Here is a 19,286-nt window from a genome sequence, read left to right as displayed (position 1 = left end):
TGCAGAAAGCCAATCACAAAGACTATTATGTCTTTACCACCATGTGTGTGCAGGCTGTGGAGGGGTGCTGCATACTGACAGTGGAACCATCAAGTCTCCAAACTATCCGGGGAGCTTCCCTGCGAACGTGGAGTGCTCCTGGCAGATCGTCGCTCACGAGGGGAACCACCTGGAGCTGAGCTTCAACAGCGACTTCCAGATCCCAGACAGCAGCGGCACGTGCCGGGACAGCTATGTTAAGGTACCAGAGTGCTCGGTTTAAAAAAAGCAATACCTTGAAAGTGCTTGGATTTATAAAGAGGTCCTTAGCCCTACATCCTAGCACGATTTCATAGTTTGAGCCTTGTCATCTCAAAATTCACAGATGATAACATTTTTATTATACATGTGGAACGCTGGGCCAAGCTTACTATCCTATCTACAGACGTTACCTGTTTCAAAGTACCCTTTTGCTGCCACCTGTTTTATCAGGTGCTAGTCAGAGCCGGCGACAGAGACGAATGCGGGCGTTAAATCTGATCGAGGGGACATGGTTTTTCAACGTAATATGCAACCTTGAGGATGCTCAGTAGTGAAGCTTTTCAGTTGTCATCAAATGCCGTTGCCATGGCGATACATTATTTGCCATGAAACAGGAACCCGCAGACAAACAGGCTTATGGGTGGGTGGGATTGGGTTATGGGTGGTTGGGGTTATGGGTGGGTGGGATTGGGTTATGGGTGGGGTTAGGGTTATGGGTGGGTGGGGTTAGGGTTATGAATGGGTGGGGTTATGGATGGGTGGGGTTAGGGTTATGGGTGGGTGGGGTTATGGGTGGGTGGGGTTAGGGTTATGAATGGGTGGGGTTATGGGTGGGTGGGGTTAGGGTTATGGATGGGTGAGGTTAGGGTTATGGGTGGGTGGGGTTATGGGTGTGTGGGGTTAGGGCAGGGGTGGGCAATTATTTTTCATGGGGGGCCACATGAGAAACCCGGATTGTTGCTGGGGGCCGAACAAATATTGTCATGCCATAACCCAGGAACTTTGATGATAGAGAGGGCTACAAAAAAATGTCCTCGCTACCAGAGGGCCAGATTTTGCTGAGCGTTGGGGGCCGAATGGCGCCGGCGCAATTTTTTTGGGGGCATTTGAAGTCAGGTTTAGAGGAATACCTCATTTTAAATTAACACATTCACTGCCAGCCGTTTTTTTTTTACTGTAGGTAGCTTCTGCCAGAGGGTTTTTTTGAGGATTCTGGCTCATCTTTCAAGACCCGAGGATTCTTTTCTGCTAAGATTTTGTGAACACAAAATATCTCAAAAGAACTAATAGAATGTGTGCTTTCTCTGTCTAAAAGAGTTAGTTTGTAGAGTTAGTAGTTATGTAGGCATTAGCACTTGAATACAGCATGGTTTCAGCATCTGAAAATTTAAGCTGAGATAAATAGCTTTTTGTGAAATTCGATAGAACAGTCACTTTAACCATTCATTTTTGGCATCAGTAAGACGTCAGACATCTAAACAATAGTTTTGAACAGTAATTTCCTCCATAACAGCAGGAAACCCCCCTCTACTTCAAACTCCTCCCTCCGTGTGTGTTCTTCTTGGCTGCAGCGGGCGTGTCACAAGCTCGTTTCTGCTGCTGCTGCTGCTGCTGCTCCTGTCTGCTGGCGGCCGCTGGGCGAGGATAGGGTCGCTCGTTTCTTGGGGTTTCGGTTGAGAAACCCCAAGAAACGGGGTTTCTTTTGCGATTCTGGTCTTATTTATGCTGCGTGTTTCAAAGTGTGTTGCACCCATAATCTATTATGCAAATTTGCAATCCCCCACCGGCAGCAATCAGCGCGAAAGCGAAAGCGTTTTCGCCAATCCATTTTACAGTATGAGAATGGTTTCATCGCGCGTTCCCCTGCAGTTTTGGCTCTGCTTTTTCTAGTCTGGAGAGCACTGTCGCCACTTAGTGGGTCGGTGGAATGGGTTGTACACGTTCGGTGGCTCCAATATTTATATAAGAGATGTAAAAGGGTTGGATCAACGTCCCACCGTCAATTTTTTTTTTTTTTTTTTTTTGACGTATCAACACGTCATTGGCAGTCAACCGTTGGATTTTTTTTGACGTATCAACACGTCATTGGCAGTGAACGTGTTAACAGTTGTGATGTCATTATTCAGTCTTAAACACCAATATTTGATCCTTTTCTCACTCACTCCTATGTCATTAACTTTTTTGACCACCTGCCAATATGGCTGCTATATTTTAAAGTTACCAGCCAATTAGAATTTCCACTAGCCAAAATGTTTTTCTTTAAATAAACCAGAATATGAGTGTTAATTTAAGCATAAGTATCAGTAAGTGGCCCGGGATTCTCAAAGCCTGTGTTGAGGATCACACGAACAAAAATGCACTCTTGAAGCTAAATAAATCCAAAACCAACAAGTTAATTATTTCCATTTTTACTTCAATGTAGAACAGTCATTTCTTACACATTAGATTACTTTTAGCCTTTTAGTCATAAAGATTACTGAAAGATATTCCATACCAGACTGAAATGTTATAACAGAAGTGGAGTATTGCCCAGAATAACATGAACATTTGGACACATTCAGCGGGTACCTTGCATGTTGCATTCAGGTGCACTGTAAAAAAAAATTATTTTTTATTATTTTTATTTTTTTTGTGCAATTCCAGTGCGGGCCACACAGGGGGCGCTCGCGGGCCGCATGTGGCCCGCGGGCCGCCTTTTGCCCAGGTCTGGGTTAGGGTTATGGGTGGGTGGGGTTATGGGTGTGTGGGGTTAGGGTTATGGGTGGGTGGGGTTAGGGTTAGGGAGTGATTCACATGCACGAAGCAGCGAGCGGCCGGAGCGGCTTGGAAAACGAGCCTGGATTTCACAACACACAGAGGGGGCGTGGCTTCCTTCACTGCTCAGAACTGCATTACTCACCTGCCTCGTTAGATATATAGTAGTGTTTTGTTGGCATCTAGGCTGAATATCCTATTTAGTTCCTTTAAAAAGAGTGTTCTAATCAGAAAAGAGTGTTCTAATCAGAAAAGAGTGTTCTAATCAGAAAAGACTGTTCTAATCAGAAAAGAGTGTTCTAATCAGAAAAGACTGTTCTAATCAGAAAAGACTGTTCTAATCAGAAAAGAGTGTACAGTTTACAGATGGATGTCACCCCACAGGATCTCTACCTATCAGGGTTCACTCTCACTGCAAGGCAAGGTGTGATTGTGCTTAGTAGAGCTTTCAGCTGTCTTTCTGTGTTCAATCCAAATGTGACAGTTGATGGATGTTGATTTGGCAGACGTCTCAGTATCTGTGTATTACATTACATTACATTACATTACATTACATTACATGACATTACATTACATGACATTACATGTAATGGCAGACGTCTCAGTATCTGTGTATTACATTACATTACATTACATGACATTACATTACATTACATGACATTACATGTAATGGCAGACGTCTCAGTATCTGTGTATTACATTACATTAAATTACATTACATTACATTACATTACATTACATGACATTACATGTAATGGCAGACGTCTCAGTATCTGTGTGTGTATCTCCATGCAGGTATGGTCCGGTCAGACCCAGGCTGCTGAGGCTCTGCTGGCCACAGGCTGTGGCTCAGTGGCCCCGGGCCCCATCATCGCTCCATTCAACGTCATCACCACCCGCTTCCAGGCCACCACCGCCACGGGCAGGGGCTTCTCTGCATCCTTCAGCACCAGTAAGAATGCCTACAGAGTATTTGTAACAGTTCAACAGCTCATTAGTTCACATTCAACAATTAATCTGTTTAACAGACATTCCAACAGATTATCTATTTGACAATTCATGAACATACCTACATATTACACTAGGTGGCGGTGCAGGTGTGTGGAGCTGGAAGGGAGAATAGCGTCTGTGGGATCATGTCCATTTAAAACAAGGGAGGGGCAATTATTTTTCCTTGGGATGGGGGGGACCCAGATTGCCACCGGGGGCCAAGAAAATGTTGCTAACTTCTTCTGTGTCAGGATGTAGGGCTAACTTCACTGTCTTTTGTGTCAGGATGTAGGGCTAACTTCACTGTCTTCTGTGTCAGGATGTAGGGCTAACTTCACTGTCTTCTGTGTCAGGATGTAGAGCTAACTTCACTGTCTTCTGTGTCAGGGTGTGGGGCTAACTTCACTGTCTTCTGTGTCAGGGTGTGGGGCTAACTTCACTGTCTTCTGTGTCAGGATGTAGGGCTAACTTCACTGTCTTCTGTGTCAGGGTGTGGGGCTAACTTCACTGTCTTCTGTGTCAGGATGTAGGGCTAACTTCACTGTCTTCTGTGTCAGGATGTAGGGCTAACTTCACTGTCTTCTGTGTCAGGATGTAGGGCTAACTTCACTGTCTTTTGTGTCAGGATGTAGGGCTAACTTCACTGTCTTCTGTGTCAGGATGTAGGGCTAACTTCACTGTCTTCTGTGTCAGGATGTAGGGCTAACTTCACTGTCTTCTGTGTCAGGATGTAGGGCTAACTTCACTGTCTTCTGTGTCAGGATGTAGGGCTAACTTCACTGTCTTCTGTGTCAGGATGTAGGGCTAACTTCACTGTCTTCTGTGTCAGGATGTAGGGCTAACTTCACTGTCTTTTGTGTCAGGGTGTAGGGCTAACTTCACTGTCTTCTGTGTCAGGATGTAGGGCTAACTTCACTGTCTTCTGTGTCAGGATGTAGGGCTAACTTCACTGTCTTTTGTGTCAGGGTGTAGGGCTAACTTCACTGTCTTTTGTGTCAGGATGTAGGGCTAACTTCACTGTCTTCTGTGTCAGGATGTAGGGCTAACTTCACTGTCTTTTGTGTCAGGGTGTAGGGCTAACTTCACTGTCTTTTGTGTCAGGATGTAGGGCTAACTTCACTGTCTTCTGTGTCAGGATGTAGAGCTAACTTCACTGTCTTCTGTGTCAGGATGTAGAGCTAACGAAAGTTACTTATGTAACTACGGTTCTATGAATCCCGGATGACCGCCAGAGGCGGTGCTTTAAGCACTGAATATCTTCGTCTCGCGCTTGCACAGGTCGAGTACCTATACCAACAAAGTCACCCGTGACCCCCGCGTGACGCCGGCTTGTCTATATCTTCCGGTGTCATCCGCGGCTCTTTTCCTACGGAATCTTCTCGCGAAACCATGAGGATTCTGAGTGACTGAACGCTCTGGCGGTCATCCGGGATTCATAGAACCGTAGTTACATAAGTAACTTTCGTTCTATTTCATCCCTCCTGACCGCCAGAGGCGGTGCTTTAAGCACTGGATGACCTCTACCAACAAGGTCACAAAGAATCCCAAGTACCCACCTCACTGCGTGGAGGCAGAGGAACTTGGCAACAGGACCACTCCCAGTGGATGCGGGGTGGCGACATTAACCCTGTAGAACCTGGAAAACGTTCCTGGTGACGCCCATGAGGCCGCTGCACATATGGCCTCCAGGGGCACCCCTCTCAGGGCAGCCCATGATGTTGCAATGCTCCTGGTGGAATGGCACCTCACCCCGGATGGCGGGGGGTGCTCACTCGCCCTGTAGGCATCGGCGATGGCGTCCACAATCCAGTGGGACAGCCGCTGTTTGGACAAAGCACAACCTTTCTTAGGGCCGCCATGACAGACAAAGAGTTGCTCTGACCGCCGTATTGACGCGGTAGCTTCAACATAAGCTCTAAGGGCCCGCACCGGGCATAACAGTCTTACCTCACCCACACCTTCCTCCGGTGGGGGGTTGAATCGTGCCAGCTGGATAGGCTGGTTAAGGTATGACCGTGACAGCACCTTCGGAAGGAACGCCGTGTTTGGCCATAAGGTGACCCCTGAGTCATCAGAATTCCACCTCAGACATGAGTCACTCACAGAGAGGGCATGCAACTCCCCAACCCGCTTTGCTGTGGTAATGGCCAGCAGAAATGCGGTTTTCATTGACAGCCACCTCAGCCCTGCCTGGGCCAAGGGCTCAAAGGGAGGCAAACACAATGCATCCAGCACAAGGGGCAGATCCCATGCTGGAGCTCTTGGGGTCCTTGGGGGACGCAGCCTCGTTGCCCCTCGTAAGAAGAGGGACACAAGCTTGTGGCCCCCTACGGTAACACCCTCAATCTGGACATGTTGGCAAGAAATAGCAGCCACATAAACTCTCAATGTGGAGGGAGACCGACCACCATCCAGGAGTTGCTGCAAAAACTCCAGAACCGTGGGCACCGAGCAGTGCACTGGATCCTGATTCTGGCGTGCACACCAGTCAGAAAATATCTTCCACTTGTTCTCGTACTGCGAACGAGTGGACGGTGCTCTGGCATTCAGAATGGTCTTCCTGACGCCCCCGCTACAATCTCTCAGTAGTGGGAGGGGCCCTGCAGAGGCCAAGCCCACAGCTGAAGTCGACGAGGGTCGGGATGCCAAATCCGACCCCCCAACTGTGACAGGAGATCCTCCCTGTTGGGGAGGCGCCATGGCGCGCTGCAACAGAGGCTGTGCAGCAGAGGGAACCAAATCCTCCCCGGCCAGAAGGGGGCCACCAGAAGCACCCTGTGGCCCATCTGAAGGACCCTCTGAAGCGTTGGCAAAATCAGAGGCAGTGGTGGGAAGGCATACAGCAGAATGTCTGGCCAATCGTGCGCCAGGGCATCCTGTCCCAGGGGACTGGTCTCCTCCCTCCAGGAGAACCATAGGGGGCAATGGGTCGACCCCTCTGAAGCAAAGAGGTCCACCTCCGCCCTGCCAAAGAGGCCCCAGATGGTCTCCACCACCTCTGGGTGAAGCCGCCATTCCCCTGGCGGAGGCTTCTGTCGGGAGAGGAAATCTGCAACTTGGTTCCGCTCTCCCGGTAAATACATCGCCCGCAGGCTGGCCAGGCGGGGAGCCGCCCACGTTAACAGACTCTGGGATACCCTCAGCAACCTTGCGGACCTGGTGCCGCCTTGATGGTTTATCTGAGAAACGGTCGACATGTTGTCCGACCGAACAAGTACATGTTTCCCTCTCAGGAAAGGTAAAAAGTGCCGGAGTGCTAGCTCTACGGCACGAAGCTCCAGCACATTGATGTGCTGTGTGCCATCTTGAACAGACCACTGCCCCTGAGCGGTCCTGCTCTGCCAGACTGCGCCCCACCCTGAGAGGCAGGCGTCCGCTGTGACAGTCTCTCGGCGTGATGGAATGGAGCCCATGGGCACGCCCTTCATCAGAAATGACCTCTCCCTCCATGGGGACAGGGGAGAGAGGCACCGCCATGTCACCCTGACCTTCCTGTGCCTGTGCCACGTGGCATCCAAGTGGAGGCTGTTCATCCACCTCTGCAGGGGGCGCAGCGACAGCAAGCCCAAGGGGAGCAAGGCAGCTGTCAACTTGCCCAAGAGACGCTGGAACTGGATGTAGGGCAACACCCCACCCCCTCTGAAGAGGGAAAGGAAGTGGAGAATGTTGTCCACACGCTGAGGTGACAGGTAGGCCCTCATGGTTACCGTGTTGAGGACCACACCCAAGAAGGTGACGTGCTGGGCAGGTTCGAGGCAGCTTTTCTCGAAGTTGACCCTGAAGCACAGCCGGTTCATATGAAATAATAGGCGCTCTGTAATCTGTGCTGCCTGAGCCTGGGACGGTGCACAGATGAGCCAATCGTCCAGATAAGGCAGGATCTTCGCACCCTCTGCCTGCAGAGGTGCAAGAGCTGCCGCTATGCACCTGGTAAACACCCTTGGGGAGAGGGAGAGACCGAAGGGAAGCACCCTGAACTGAAAATGACGGCCCTGAAAGGCGAATCTCAGGAACTGCCGATGGTGCGCCACAATGGGCACATGAAAATAAGCGTCCTTTAAATCTATGGACGTGAACCACTCCCCCCGGGCAACCACTCGCAGAACCTCTGCTGTGGTCAGCATATGGAATGGCATAACTTTTAAAAACCTGTTGAGACCCCTCAAGTCGAGGATTGGTCGAAGTCCGCCTCCCTTCTTTTTTACCAGAAAGTAAGTTGAGTAGAGCCCCCCTGGCTGTAGCAGAGGGTCTACTGGCTCGATGGCTCCCTTGGCCAGGAGGGCAGACAGCTCCTGGTTCAGAGCCAGAGATTTTGCCGGGTCGTTGATGGTGGTCATTCTGACCCGGCCGGAGGCTGGGGGCCGGCGCCGGAACTGCAGTTTGTATCCCTGAGCTAAGGTGGAAACCACCCAGGGATCCAAGGTGTGAGCAGTCCAGTAACTGATCTGCTGCTGGGAAAAGCAGCCGACGGCCGGCCCCAATGCCTCAGTACCTAGCCCCCCTGCCTCTGAAGGTTCTGGGGGAGCGACGGTCAGGCGCAGGGCCTCGAGACTGCCCAGGCGCCGGGCGCCCAGGAACGCGAAAGTCCTGAGCAGGTTGCTGAGCAGGTCGCTGAGCCGGCCGCTGAGCCCTCTGCCGACCTCTAGGGTAAGCTGGTGGCTGCGAGCGGTACTGCGGGGCACCCAAAGAACCCCCAGCCCTGCTGGGAGCGGGCCCTCTCCTTTGGAGACCAGCGAGCTGCTGCCTGGTCTGCCCAGCTTGGACCGTGCGCTGCAGCGCCTCTATCGCTGCCGACCCAAACAGCTCTCCTGGTTCCACCGGAACACTACGGAGAATTTTTTTGCACGTCTCCGTCAGAGGTGACTGCGCCATCCAAACCTGCCGGCGAGTCTGGACCAGGGTGGACATCACCCGTCCCAGCTCTCTCGACATTAGGGCAAAAGCCTGCAGTGACGCGTCGCTGAGGCTGCTGACCGAGGCGTCCAGTGGAGCCTGGTGCAGGGAGGTCGAGAGGGCAAGCATCAGGTGGGAGAGGGAGTTGCCGATACGACCCATGCGGGCCGCTGCATCGTATGCTTTGGCAAGCAGATCATCCGTAGCCCTACACTGGGGCCTAGGACATCTGGCGTCCGGCCTCAAAGCCTCGTCTGGAGCCACTATTAGAGAAGCAATAGTAGGCTCCACAGATGGCATGCGGCCCAGACCAAACCTCGGCGCATCCTGCATAGCTGCCAAGGTTCTTGCGTCCGATGTAGGGTGGGAGAGGGCTTTAGAGTCCCTCCAGCATGCATGCAGCTCCCTCAGATATTCCTCTGAGGGCGGCACAGACAAGGTGGCAGGGGCTGGACTGCGCCTGAAAAACGCGCTCGCCGGGGCCGAGTCCGCCTGAGGGACGTCGAGCTGTAAGCGGGCTAGGGCCATGCGAATGATGGCCCCCATTGAGCCGTCCTCCGTCTCCAGTGAGGAACCGTGCCCTGAGGAACGGGAGCCCATCCCTGAGACCTGTGAGGCATCTTCCTCAGGGTCATTAAACTGAGTAGCTGAAGCTGCCACCGAAAGAGCGTCATCCTGCTCTGAGAACTGCACGCTCTCAGTGTGAAGGGGAGGTGCATCCGTCTCCCCCACGTCCACACACTGCTTCTGTAATGCCAGGCTTAGAAGTGCTTTCATCTGGTTTAGCTCAGTTGTCAACCGATCCACCTTGGAAGAGAGTCCGCTGCTTTTCTTAGCTCTCTTCCTGAAGGAGGCGCCCTCGGTCTCTGCCGCCGGGCGCTTTGGACGGCTGGTTTGGGCTGGGGGCAACGATTCTGATGGGGTGAGAGCATCGCCCAACTGTTGCCCCACCTCCGCCAGTCTAGCCAGCCTCACCGACCGGGGCATGAAGCTGCAATTCATGCACGGGTCATCTGATAGGCCCTCCCTCAAATGCTCGAGGCCAAGGCAAGAGGGGCATAGATCATGGCCATCATCAGGCTGAAGAGAGGCCATACAGGCATTACAACAGTGTGATGCCATCATGGTGATGTCCAGTCGCAACAGTTTACTGGGAGCGGGAGCGAGAGCACTGCCTTCACCAGTAACACTGTTGTCTTACACGGCACAGGCTGGTATACTTTAGCTCGAGCGGGAACGCCACTGCTAACTAGAAACACAGCTTTTTTTTTTTTTTTTTTTTTTTTTACTGAAACACACTTAGCTTGAGCGGAACGCTACTGCTAATAATTGAACAAACACAGCCCGAGCTGGAACACTTACTGTTTAGCCTGAGCGGAAACGCTACTGCAAAACCAAAAGAAAACACAGCAATGGCTGGACCTTAGCTTGAGCGGAAACGCTACTGCTACTGCAAACACACCGCACACGCTGAGAAATTTAATATTTAGCTTGCGCAGAACACTGCTGCTAAACAAACTGAAAACCACCTCACAGGTGGAACAAACGAAATGTATTGGGAGTATGAGCGAACCGCCGTCCTCACCAGAAAAGTTGAACTGACAGAAAAGTTGCACTGAAAACCACAGCTCGCAAGCTGGGAACTTAATATTCAGTTTATGCAGAACACTGCCGCTAACAAACTGAGAACCACCGTTTCACAGGTGGGAACTTAATATTTAGCTCTGCAGAACACTGCTGCTAAACAAACTGAAAACCACCGTTTCACAGGTGGGAACTTAATATTTAGCTCTGCCGCTAAACAAACTGAAAACCCTTTTTGGGAAAAATTACTATTTAGCTTCTGCAGAAAACACTGCCGCTAAACATAAACAAATTAAACGTACTGGGAGTATGAGCGAATCGCTGTCCTCTACCAGCGCCTACCGTGGTGATACCGACGAGCTTCTCGTTCGATCCACGGAGATCAGTGAGCCAGTCACAGCCCTTGGAGGGCGAACACTCCGCAACTCCGACCGGTGGTCGCAAGGCTGCACACAACTGGCTGCAGACAATGATCCAACAATACAATCCAAGATCCAAATCTTCAAAACAGATGTTCGTGCGAGTAGCAACCGCACACCTGCTGCAAGCGAGAAGAAAAAAGGGAAAAGAGCCGCGGATGACACCGGAAGATATAGACAAGCCGGCGTCACGCGGGGGTCACGGGTGACTTTGTTGGTATAGGTACTCGACCTGTGCAAGCGCGAGACGAAGATATTCAGTGCTTAAAGCACCGCCTCTGGCGGTCAGGAGGGATGAAATAGAACTTCACTGTCTTCTGTGTCAGGATGTAGGGCTAACTTCACTGTCTTCTGTGTCAGGATGTAGGGCTAACTTCACTGTCTTCTGTGTCAGGGTGTAGGGCTAACTTCACTGTCTTCTGTGTCAGGATGTAGGGCTAACTTCACTGTCTTCTGTGTCAGGGTGTAGGGCTAACTTCACTGTCTTCTGTGTCAGGGTGTAGGGCTAACTTCACTGTCTTCTGTGTCAGGATGTAGGGCTAACTTCACTGTCTTCTGTGTCAGGGTGTGGGGCTAACTTCACTGTCTTCTGTGTCAGGATGTAGGGCTAACTTCACTGTCTTCTGTGTCAGGATGTAGGGCTAACTTCACTGTCTTCTGTGTCAGGATGTAGGGCTAACTTCACTGTCTTTTGTGTCAGGGTGTGGAGCTAACTTCACTGTCTTCTGTGTCAGGATGTAGGGCTAACTTCACTGTCTTCTGTGTCAGGATGTAGGGCTAACTTCACTGTCTTCTGTGTCAGGATGTAGGGCTAACTTCACTGTCTTCTGTGTCAGGATGTAGGGCTAACTTCACTGTCTTTTGTGTCAGGGTGTGGGGCTAACTTCACTGTCTTTTGTGTCAGGGTGTGGGGCTAACTTCACTGTCTTTTGTGTCAGGGTGTGGGGCTAACTTCACTGTCTTCTGTGTCAGGATGTAGGACTAACTTCACTGTCTTCTGTGTCAGGATGTAGGGCTAACTTCACTGTCTTCTGTGTCAGGATGTAGGGCTAACTTCACTGTCTTCTGTGTCAGGATGTAGGACTAACTTCACTGTCTTCTGTGTCAGGATGTAGGGCTAACTTCACTGTCTTTTGTGTCAGGGTGTGGGGCTAACTTCACTGTCTTTTGTGTCAGGGTGTGGGGCTAACTTCACTGTCTTTTGTGTCAGGGTGTGGGCCTAACTTCACTGTCTTTTGTGTCAGGGTGTGGGGCTAACTTCACTGTCTTCTGTGTCAGGATGTAGGGCTAACTTCACTGTCTTCTGTGTCAGGATGTAGGGCTAACTTCACTGTCTTCTGTGTCAGGATGTAGGGCTAACTTCACTGTCTTCTGTGTCAGGGTGTGGGGCTAACTTCACTGCTGCCAGTGGACGTGTGGTTTCTCCAAACTACCCAGCCGACTACCCTCACAGCTCCAACTGCGACTACACCATCAATGCTGGAGAAAGCACCGTCATCGTCCTCACCTTCAGGACATTCCAGCTCGAAGGTAAGAGAGGTTTAGAAATGGCCACCTGTCAAAGCTCATATCCGTATATAATGACTAATAATGAATAATAATTGGTTACATTTATATAGCTAGCACTATTGCACTTAATGCACTTCACATATCGGAGCTGGGGACTCAACTCCGGGGCGATGAAGCAAATTGAACATGGTGGCCAAGCTCGCTATTGCAAGTCACGTGACGCCATAGATTCCCTTCCACTTACATGGGGAAAGCAGCAGCTGTTAAGCTCAGGGAGTTTTTTTCTGGGTGTCACTGATTCTTTTAATTATCAAAAAAATGCATGAGTCGGAAACATTACAGCCATTGTCTGAACTGAACATTGTTTGACAAGCCAGGATGAAGATTAGTGGATACAGTATGGCTTTAACCTGTGTGTGTGTGTGTGTGTGTGTGTGTGTGTGTGTGTGTGTGTGTGTCTGTGTGTGTGTGTGTCTGTGTCTGTGTGCGTCTGTGTGTGTGTGTGTGTGTGTGTGTGTGTGTGTGTGTGTCTGTGCGTGTGTGTGTGTCTGTGCGTGTGTGTGTGTGTGTGTCTGTGTGTCTGTGGTGTGTGTCTGTGTGTGTGTGTCTGTGTGTGTCTGTGCGTGTCTGTGTGTGTGTGTGTCTGTGCGTGTCTGTGTCTGTGCGTGTGTGTGTTTGCTAGCTCAATCCACCTGTCAGTTTGACGGGGTGAAGCTGTACAGAGGCCTGGTTTCTAGCGGCTCTCCTCTGGCTACGCTGTGTGGCTCCAGCATCCCCGGGCCCTACTCCACCTTCGGCCCCATGAAGCTCAACTTCTACTCTGACGCCAGCGTCAGCGACAGCGGCTTCATGGCCGAGTATCAAGCCATACGTAAGTATCAAGCCATACCTAAGTATCAAGCCATACCTACTGTTGTGATCGACACATTATGGACTGTACTGTATCATGAGAAATATGAATGAACATATCATGATTTAACATGTTCTCCTCTCTAGCTAAGACACCTCTATTGAGAGGAGACAAATGGCTTTTGTGGTTGCCCCAGGACGTTTCACACCTCTCAGAGCCTCAAAGGATTCCGGCCATTGTTTTATCTCTAAGGGTACTCAAGCCATAAAACCCCCCTCTCCCTTGCTTCACCTTACAGAATGGGCACAGTCCAGCTCACAGAGCGCTATCATTGGCCAGAACCATCACAAAAGACACATGACAAGCCAATGAGAACCCTTTGTGACTTCCCCATACAGTGAGACAAAACTGTGGGGAAAGCAGTTTTAACTTGCAGTCTACAGAATGAGTCTCAACTAAGCTTTCGTGCGCAGCGGAAGGGTCTGGAGGAGCCAGGAAGCCAGCTCCCCTCCCCCGCTCGCTGCACCCCCTGCGCTGCAACAAAGGCCTGACCAGGGCCTCAGAAGGAACCAGGCCTCACTCAGAAAACGCCTACCAAAGGCCAGCCGTAAGTCCCACGAGACATAGCATGCTTACACTGAGATAGTTATACTTAATCTCAGTTTAATTTAAGTCGGTTTAGCGTTATAAGTCGCAGGGAAAAACCTCCTTACGCTTCCAGACTTGCCACAGCCTGGCACAACGCCAGCTGTAGATCAAGCTTCCAGACGTGCCACAGCCTGGCATAACGCCAGCTGTTGACCAAGCTTCCAGGCAAGAACGCCTGACTGACGACCCTCCCCGCGCACCGCACGTGCAGGAGAAGAAGAAGAACGCCACACCGCAGCAGGGCAAACCAACGGCTGCAGAAAGACACACCGTGGCCCCAGTCGCAGAACCCACAGCCGACGAAGGACGCAGAAGACCCACCGTGGTGCCAGCCACAGAGAGCAGCCACCCACTCCTTCGACTCAACGAGCAGAGAGACTGCACGTCAACCCCCAGGCACGTCAACCCCCATCAGACGTCCGCTGCACGCTTCCCCAGGCCAGGGTGAACCGCGCTGCAGGCCATCGCCATCCGCTCCACGGCAACCCCAGAGGCGCGTGCAGAGCAACTCTCCCTACTCGCTCTCCCTCTCGGAGCGAAACACACGTGAGAGTTCATTCATGGTTTAATGGTTTTGGGCAGTTAGGGTTAAAATGCATTATCATATGTGTTGATTACAGTATCCTGTATGTGACTGTGAGCGATCTGTGAGAATTGAGGCCACCAGCGTGTTCTCTCTCTCCCCTGCTCTCCCTCTCTCTCTCTCCCTGTCGATCCCCCTCTCTCTCCTTCCACAACTTTGACAAAACCGCCATTTTGAAAAGGAGGCGGTCTTCACACGACCAGACCGCCCCTCAGCCAATCCTGGGGTGACATAAGACACTCCACCTTCTCCGCCCTCCTTCCCTCTCACACATACACACACACACACACACACAAATGCTAAGTAACACCCACATACGCACACACACATTCAAGCCTGCTTCCGCCAGGCAGACTTAAATCACTGCACACACACACACACACAGGCACACACACACTCAATTGATATAATGCTTATTCATATTAGTTATTAGCTATAGATGTGGTAGACTATTAGTTGTAAAGTAAATGTGATGAACTGATATTTTAATCATTGTGTTAATGTCAATTGATATTGTGATTTATTAAATCTTTTTATTACATAATGCTATGAATCTTGGTTATTATTCATGAGGTATTTTATCTGTGGAAATCTGTGACAGAAGCTTACGAACTTTGACCCTTCAATCAACTGTACAATGTACATTATATCACTATGAGACTGATATGACAATTTGGTTTGGTGTCTAATCTAGTCATAACTGACTTTTAGACAGGTCTGTAGCCTTAACTACAGTGGTGCCCCGAATCTTACAGAGAATACAATATTTTCTGTCAAATCTAATAAATTTATGAATATTAATAATTCATAATTATTAATAATCATATTTCATAACCAAACCAGCTCCTGCGAGCACAACATAAATGGTGCCCCGTGTGAGGCTTCTAATATCAGTATTTCCACAGATATGATATGCATGAATAATAAAAATTCATAAATTTTTGAAAAATCAAAGTTTTTCAAATTTTTCCAAAATCAGGTTTTCTATAGCGCTTTGCCAAGCAAATCACATGCGTCAGAAGACACTAAAGGAACTCTAATCATAAAATATGGAATCTTCCCATAATCTTAACACAAGTTAGGATTTGTATTGAACATTTCTGAGCAAAACAGTCCCAAAGACAACAGCTCAGTTTAAAATCCTTGATTCCATTTTTATGTTAGAAACCACAGTTAACAAACTGTTTTCCACTGTGCCTTCAACCTAAAATTATGAGAGATAGCAATGTTCCATCTATCAGAGAGTGATTTTTAACAGAGTGTAAATAGACAACGCTGCGCATTTTTAAGTGGAACCTTTGATGCTAATTTGAAAGCCACACTGGCAAAGGGTGGGGGGAAGTCAGGCTGCCCCCCCCCCTCACATTAGCATTCCAAAACATTCACCCTGGCTCTCAACAGCCAGAGACAAAGTGTAAACAAAGCCCTGTGACCACCAGTCACAGTGAATTTGCATGCGAAAGAAAGGCAGGCACACCCTGCACTTGATGACACTGACAGCAGACACCAGCCGAGTGACAGCTGACAGATGTCAAACTAACTGCATGCAATTGGCAGCTAACTCACAGAGAGACTGTCACATTTGGGCCATTCTTTAATTAGGATTAGTAACTGTGGGCATTGATGCCATAGCAACACGGTGAGTGCACACACCTTTTGCTTAAAATTGACAGCAGTAAAACAGCTGATTGACTCATCGCGATGAGTCCGCGCTGCCACAAGATGGTCAGCGCTGAAGCATTCTTTAAGACGGCCGCCACCGACTTGCAAGCGGTAGCCGCCTCTCTCATCTGCCCGCCTACAGGAGGAGCAGATGAATTTAGCATCGTAATGCTAACACTAGCGGTCCTAATAATTCCATTGGGAATTATTTTCTTTCTGCAAAATCGCAGATTCCAGGTGCAGGACGCTGCGCATCAGCGGCAGACCACTGTCTACCAGACGCAGATAGGCAGACTGCGCAACAGCTGTCAAGCTACGCTGCAGGCCAACCTGGGTCTGCATCGACAAGCCCAGGTCTGCCAAACAGAATTAGCCCGACTGCGTACCGAAGTTTCCCGGCTGCAACAGAGCCAAAAGGGCATGCCGACCGGATCCACGGCGGCCCTCGGACCCAGAACGGTCCCCCTCTCGGGTCGCACTGCTCCACCAACCACCCGAGCAGTGATCGCACGGCTAAACGCGAGAACGGCCAAGCAGCAAGAGCACCAGAAGGCCGTAAGGGCCATAGCTCCGCCGGCACCGGAGGCTGACACGCCCCCTAGGGCTAGACCAACCCCCGACTCGAATCAGACCCCCGCACACCACTTAGCGCCCGCGCTGGCAAGCAGCCGCGCTGCTAGACATCGCGACGCCACACCGCGAAAGGGGGGAGACCGCTCTCACAACGAGCAAACTGATTCAGGCTATTCAGCCCAGCAGTCGTCATCCGATTCCGAGCTCGACTTCCATGCTTTTGACATACCAGTCAGTCATTCATCCGAGCAACCTACGTGTAGAATCAGACGTTATTCACGCTTTCATCCAGCTCTGACTTCCACCTCAGAGCACAAACCGCTGACAGTCAAACGACTTGACAGCGCCATTTCCGGTTATGACAAAACGATCCACACTGCAACCCCCTGCAGGGAGGAACGTGTGTCTTACCGGCTTTCCATTTATCACGCCCGGGGCGAGTCGATCGACTACCGCCCTGTGCGTTATAAACCGTCATTTACTCAGGCCACCAGCGGGTGCGCTGATGAGTCAGATCCAGTCACTAAGTTCCGGCAGATCCACTCCGCTTCCCAAACAGAGAGCGTGACTATGATGAGCAGGGGAAACAAACAGCATTCACAGCTGGACACAGACCAACTGCCCAGTTATGCTAACCTGTCATTCAGAGAGGATCCTGCTAGGTCTTTTTCACCAGAGGCTATCCAGCCTCACTCACTTTCTAGCTCCTGTCCACCAAGGAAACAGGAAGTCAGCTCTTCCACCCCTCCCCCCGAAAGGGGGGACCCCGGGCTTGATGACATTAGTCGCTCTTTGGTGCCCAATCGGGCAAACGGCCACTCCTTCTTGCAGCCTCTACTGCCAAAACAGAGTGATTCAGGACTCTCTCTCCGAGAAGCAGAGTCACGCTGTCACTTACTGAAGTCAATCGCAAACGACATTGACTTGTTCGATCCCGCTAGTCACGAGGTACACTTGACAGATTATCTCAACGAAGTCGAACGTGGTTCGCAGGCTCTACCACACGCCTCGCCGCGAGAGAAAGCTCAACTGATATGGAGCACGAGCTCAAAGCACGTGCGTGCGTTTATCCAAACGCAACCTTCCCATATCAGAGATGACTTTGACAAGCTTCGCGAAGCCTTGGGCGAAGAGTACATCCTTACCCAGTCGCCAGCGGCAGGGAGGAACGCGGCCTTACACGTCAAACAGAATTACCAGGAACATCCTAGGGATTACTTTAGACGCTTGAAGAAGATATATAGTCAAGGTAGAAATGGCCCGGATCAATCAGACGTGCCACGTCTCAAGGAACTCTTCCTAGACGGTCTGCATGACTCGGTGCGCCCATCCGTAGCCCTAGACGCACGTTGGTATGACCGAAGCATGCGCACGGTCCTCAAAACCGCCTCAATAGCGTGGGAGGTGGAAACCGAAGCAAAAAGCAGAAATGGCCAGTTTCAACCCACCAACCGCGTGTGTGTGGACCCAGAGACGGTACCACACACACGCTCACCACGCAGGCCAGACCACCTGGTTCTGCCGGACAGAGCCAAGGGGGGTAGCTGCTGCCCAAAGAGACATCACAGTCACGCCACAGGGCGCGAACGGCGTGAGTCTCCTCAGCACACTAGGCCCTCCACCCAATTAGACATCCGAACGGGAGCCAGACGCCTGACGGGCAGGGTGGGCATTCAAGCCACCAGAGGCCCTCCCAGGAGATGACATCAAACTCGGTGAAGGGCGGGTGACTGGACGCAGCCACCCTGTCACCCCTGACAGTCACCCGTCACTCGGCTCTCACCCTTATCTCTATGTAGGCTAGATGCATTGTCAACGCTGTGCTGTGAAACATAACACCTTTACGGCAGGCAGACCACATCAAAATAGGACAAAGCTTGGCACATAGCTACACATAGACACATAGCACAACACTGCTGGAATGCAGCACACATTCAAAATCACACCCTGTCACCCTCTCTCTCCTTCTCTCCTCCTGCCCTTCCCTGTTTACCATGTTGATTTTGAAATGATGTTGTGTATGTGACCTTAAGGTTGTATTATCTATATGGTAATGAGTCTAGGTATGGTTAGGAGTCTGCCCAGAACCAAACCTGAACTATGAACGGCCTGAGTATGACACTTTGATCCCACAGAGCAGATGGACATGGTGACCAAAAGTTACCACAAACTGATTGTACAGCCCTTCATCCTCGCCCGCGGACCGCAGGTCGACAGCAGTCCACAGACGAGGAGGGGGGATGTTGTGATCGACACATTATGGACTGTACTGTATCATGAGAAATATGAATGAACATATCATGATTTAACATGTTCTCCTCTCTAGCTAAGACACCTCTATTGAGAGGAGACAAATGGCTTTTGTGGTTGCCCCAGGACGTTTCACACCTCTCAGAGCCTCAAAGGATTCCGGCCATTGTTTTATCTCTAAGGGTACTCAAGCCATAAAACCCCCCTCTCCCTTGCTTCACCTTACAGAATGGGCACAGTCCAGCTCACAGAGCGCTATCATTGGCCAGAACCATCACAAAAGACACATGACAAGCCAATGAGAACCCTTTGTGACTTCCCCATACAGTGAGACAAAACTGTGGGGAAAGCAGTTTTAACTTGCAGTCTACAGAATGAGTCTCAACTAAGCTTTCGTGCGCAGCGGAAGGGTCTGGAGGAGCCAGGAAGCCAGCTCCCCTCCCCCGCTCGCTGCACCCCCTGCGCTGCAACAAAGGCCTGACCAGGGCCTCAGAAGGAACCAGGCCTCACTCAGAAAACGCCTACCAAAGGCCAGCCGTAAGTCCCACGA

The 19,286-nt window shown here is 50.6% G+C and overlaps 1 protein-coding gene across 1 annotated transcript in view; it reads left to right on the top strand.

Annotated features, from left to right (window-relative positions):
* The window catches only part of cubn (cubilin (intrinsic factor-cobalamin receptor)), a gene marked incomplete at both ends in the record, with an annotated part of 130,031 nt that overhangs the window by 81,340 nt on the left and 29,405 nt on the right, over positions 1-19,286 (top strand). Inside the window, 4 exons of the mRNA XM_083654411.1 lie at positions 54-241; positions 3,571-3,727; positions 12,042-12,191; positions 12,853-13,041. Coding sequence (XP_083510537.1) covers positions 54-241; positions 3,571-3,727; positions 12,042-12,191; positions 12,853-13,041 — 684 coding nt within the window. The remainder of the gene's footprint in view (positions 1-53; positions 242-3,570; positions 3,728-12,041; positions 12,192-12,852; positions 13,042-19,286) is intronic.

The sequence above is a fragment of the Poromitra crassiceps genome (assembly GCF_964638095.1).
Source record: "Poromitra crassiceps genome assembly, chromosome: 2".
Lineage (NCBI taxonomy): Eukaryota > Metazoa > Chordata > Actinopteri > Beryciformes > Melamphaidae > Poromitra > Poromitra crassiceps.
Note: the sequence above shows the minus strand (reverse complement) of the source record. Positions and strands in the feature narration are given on the sequence as shown.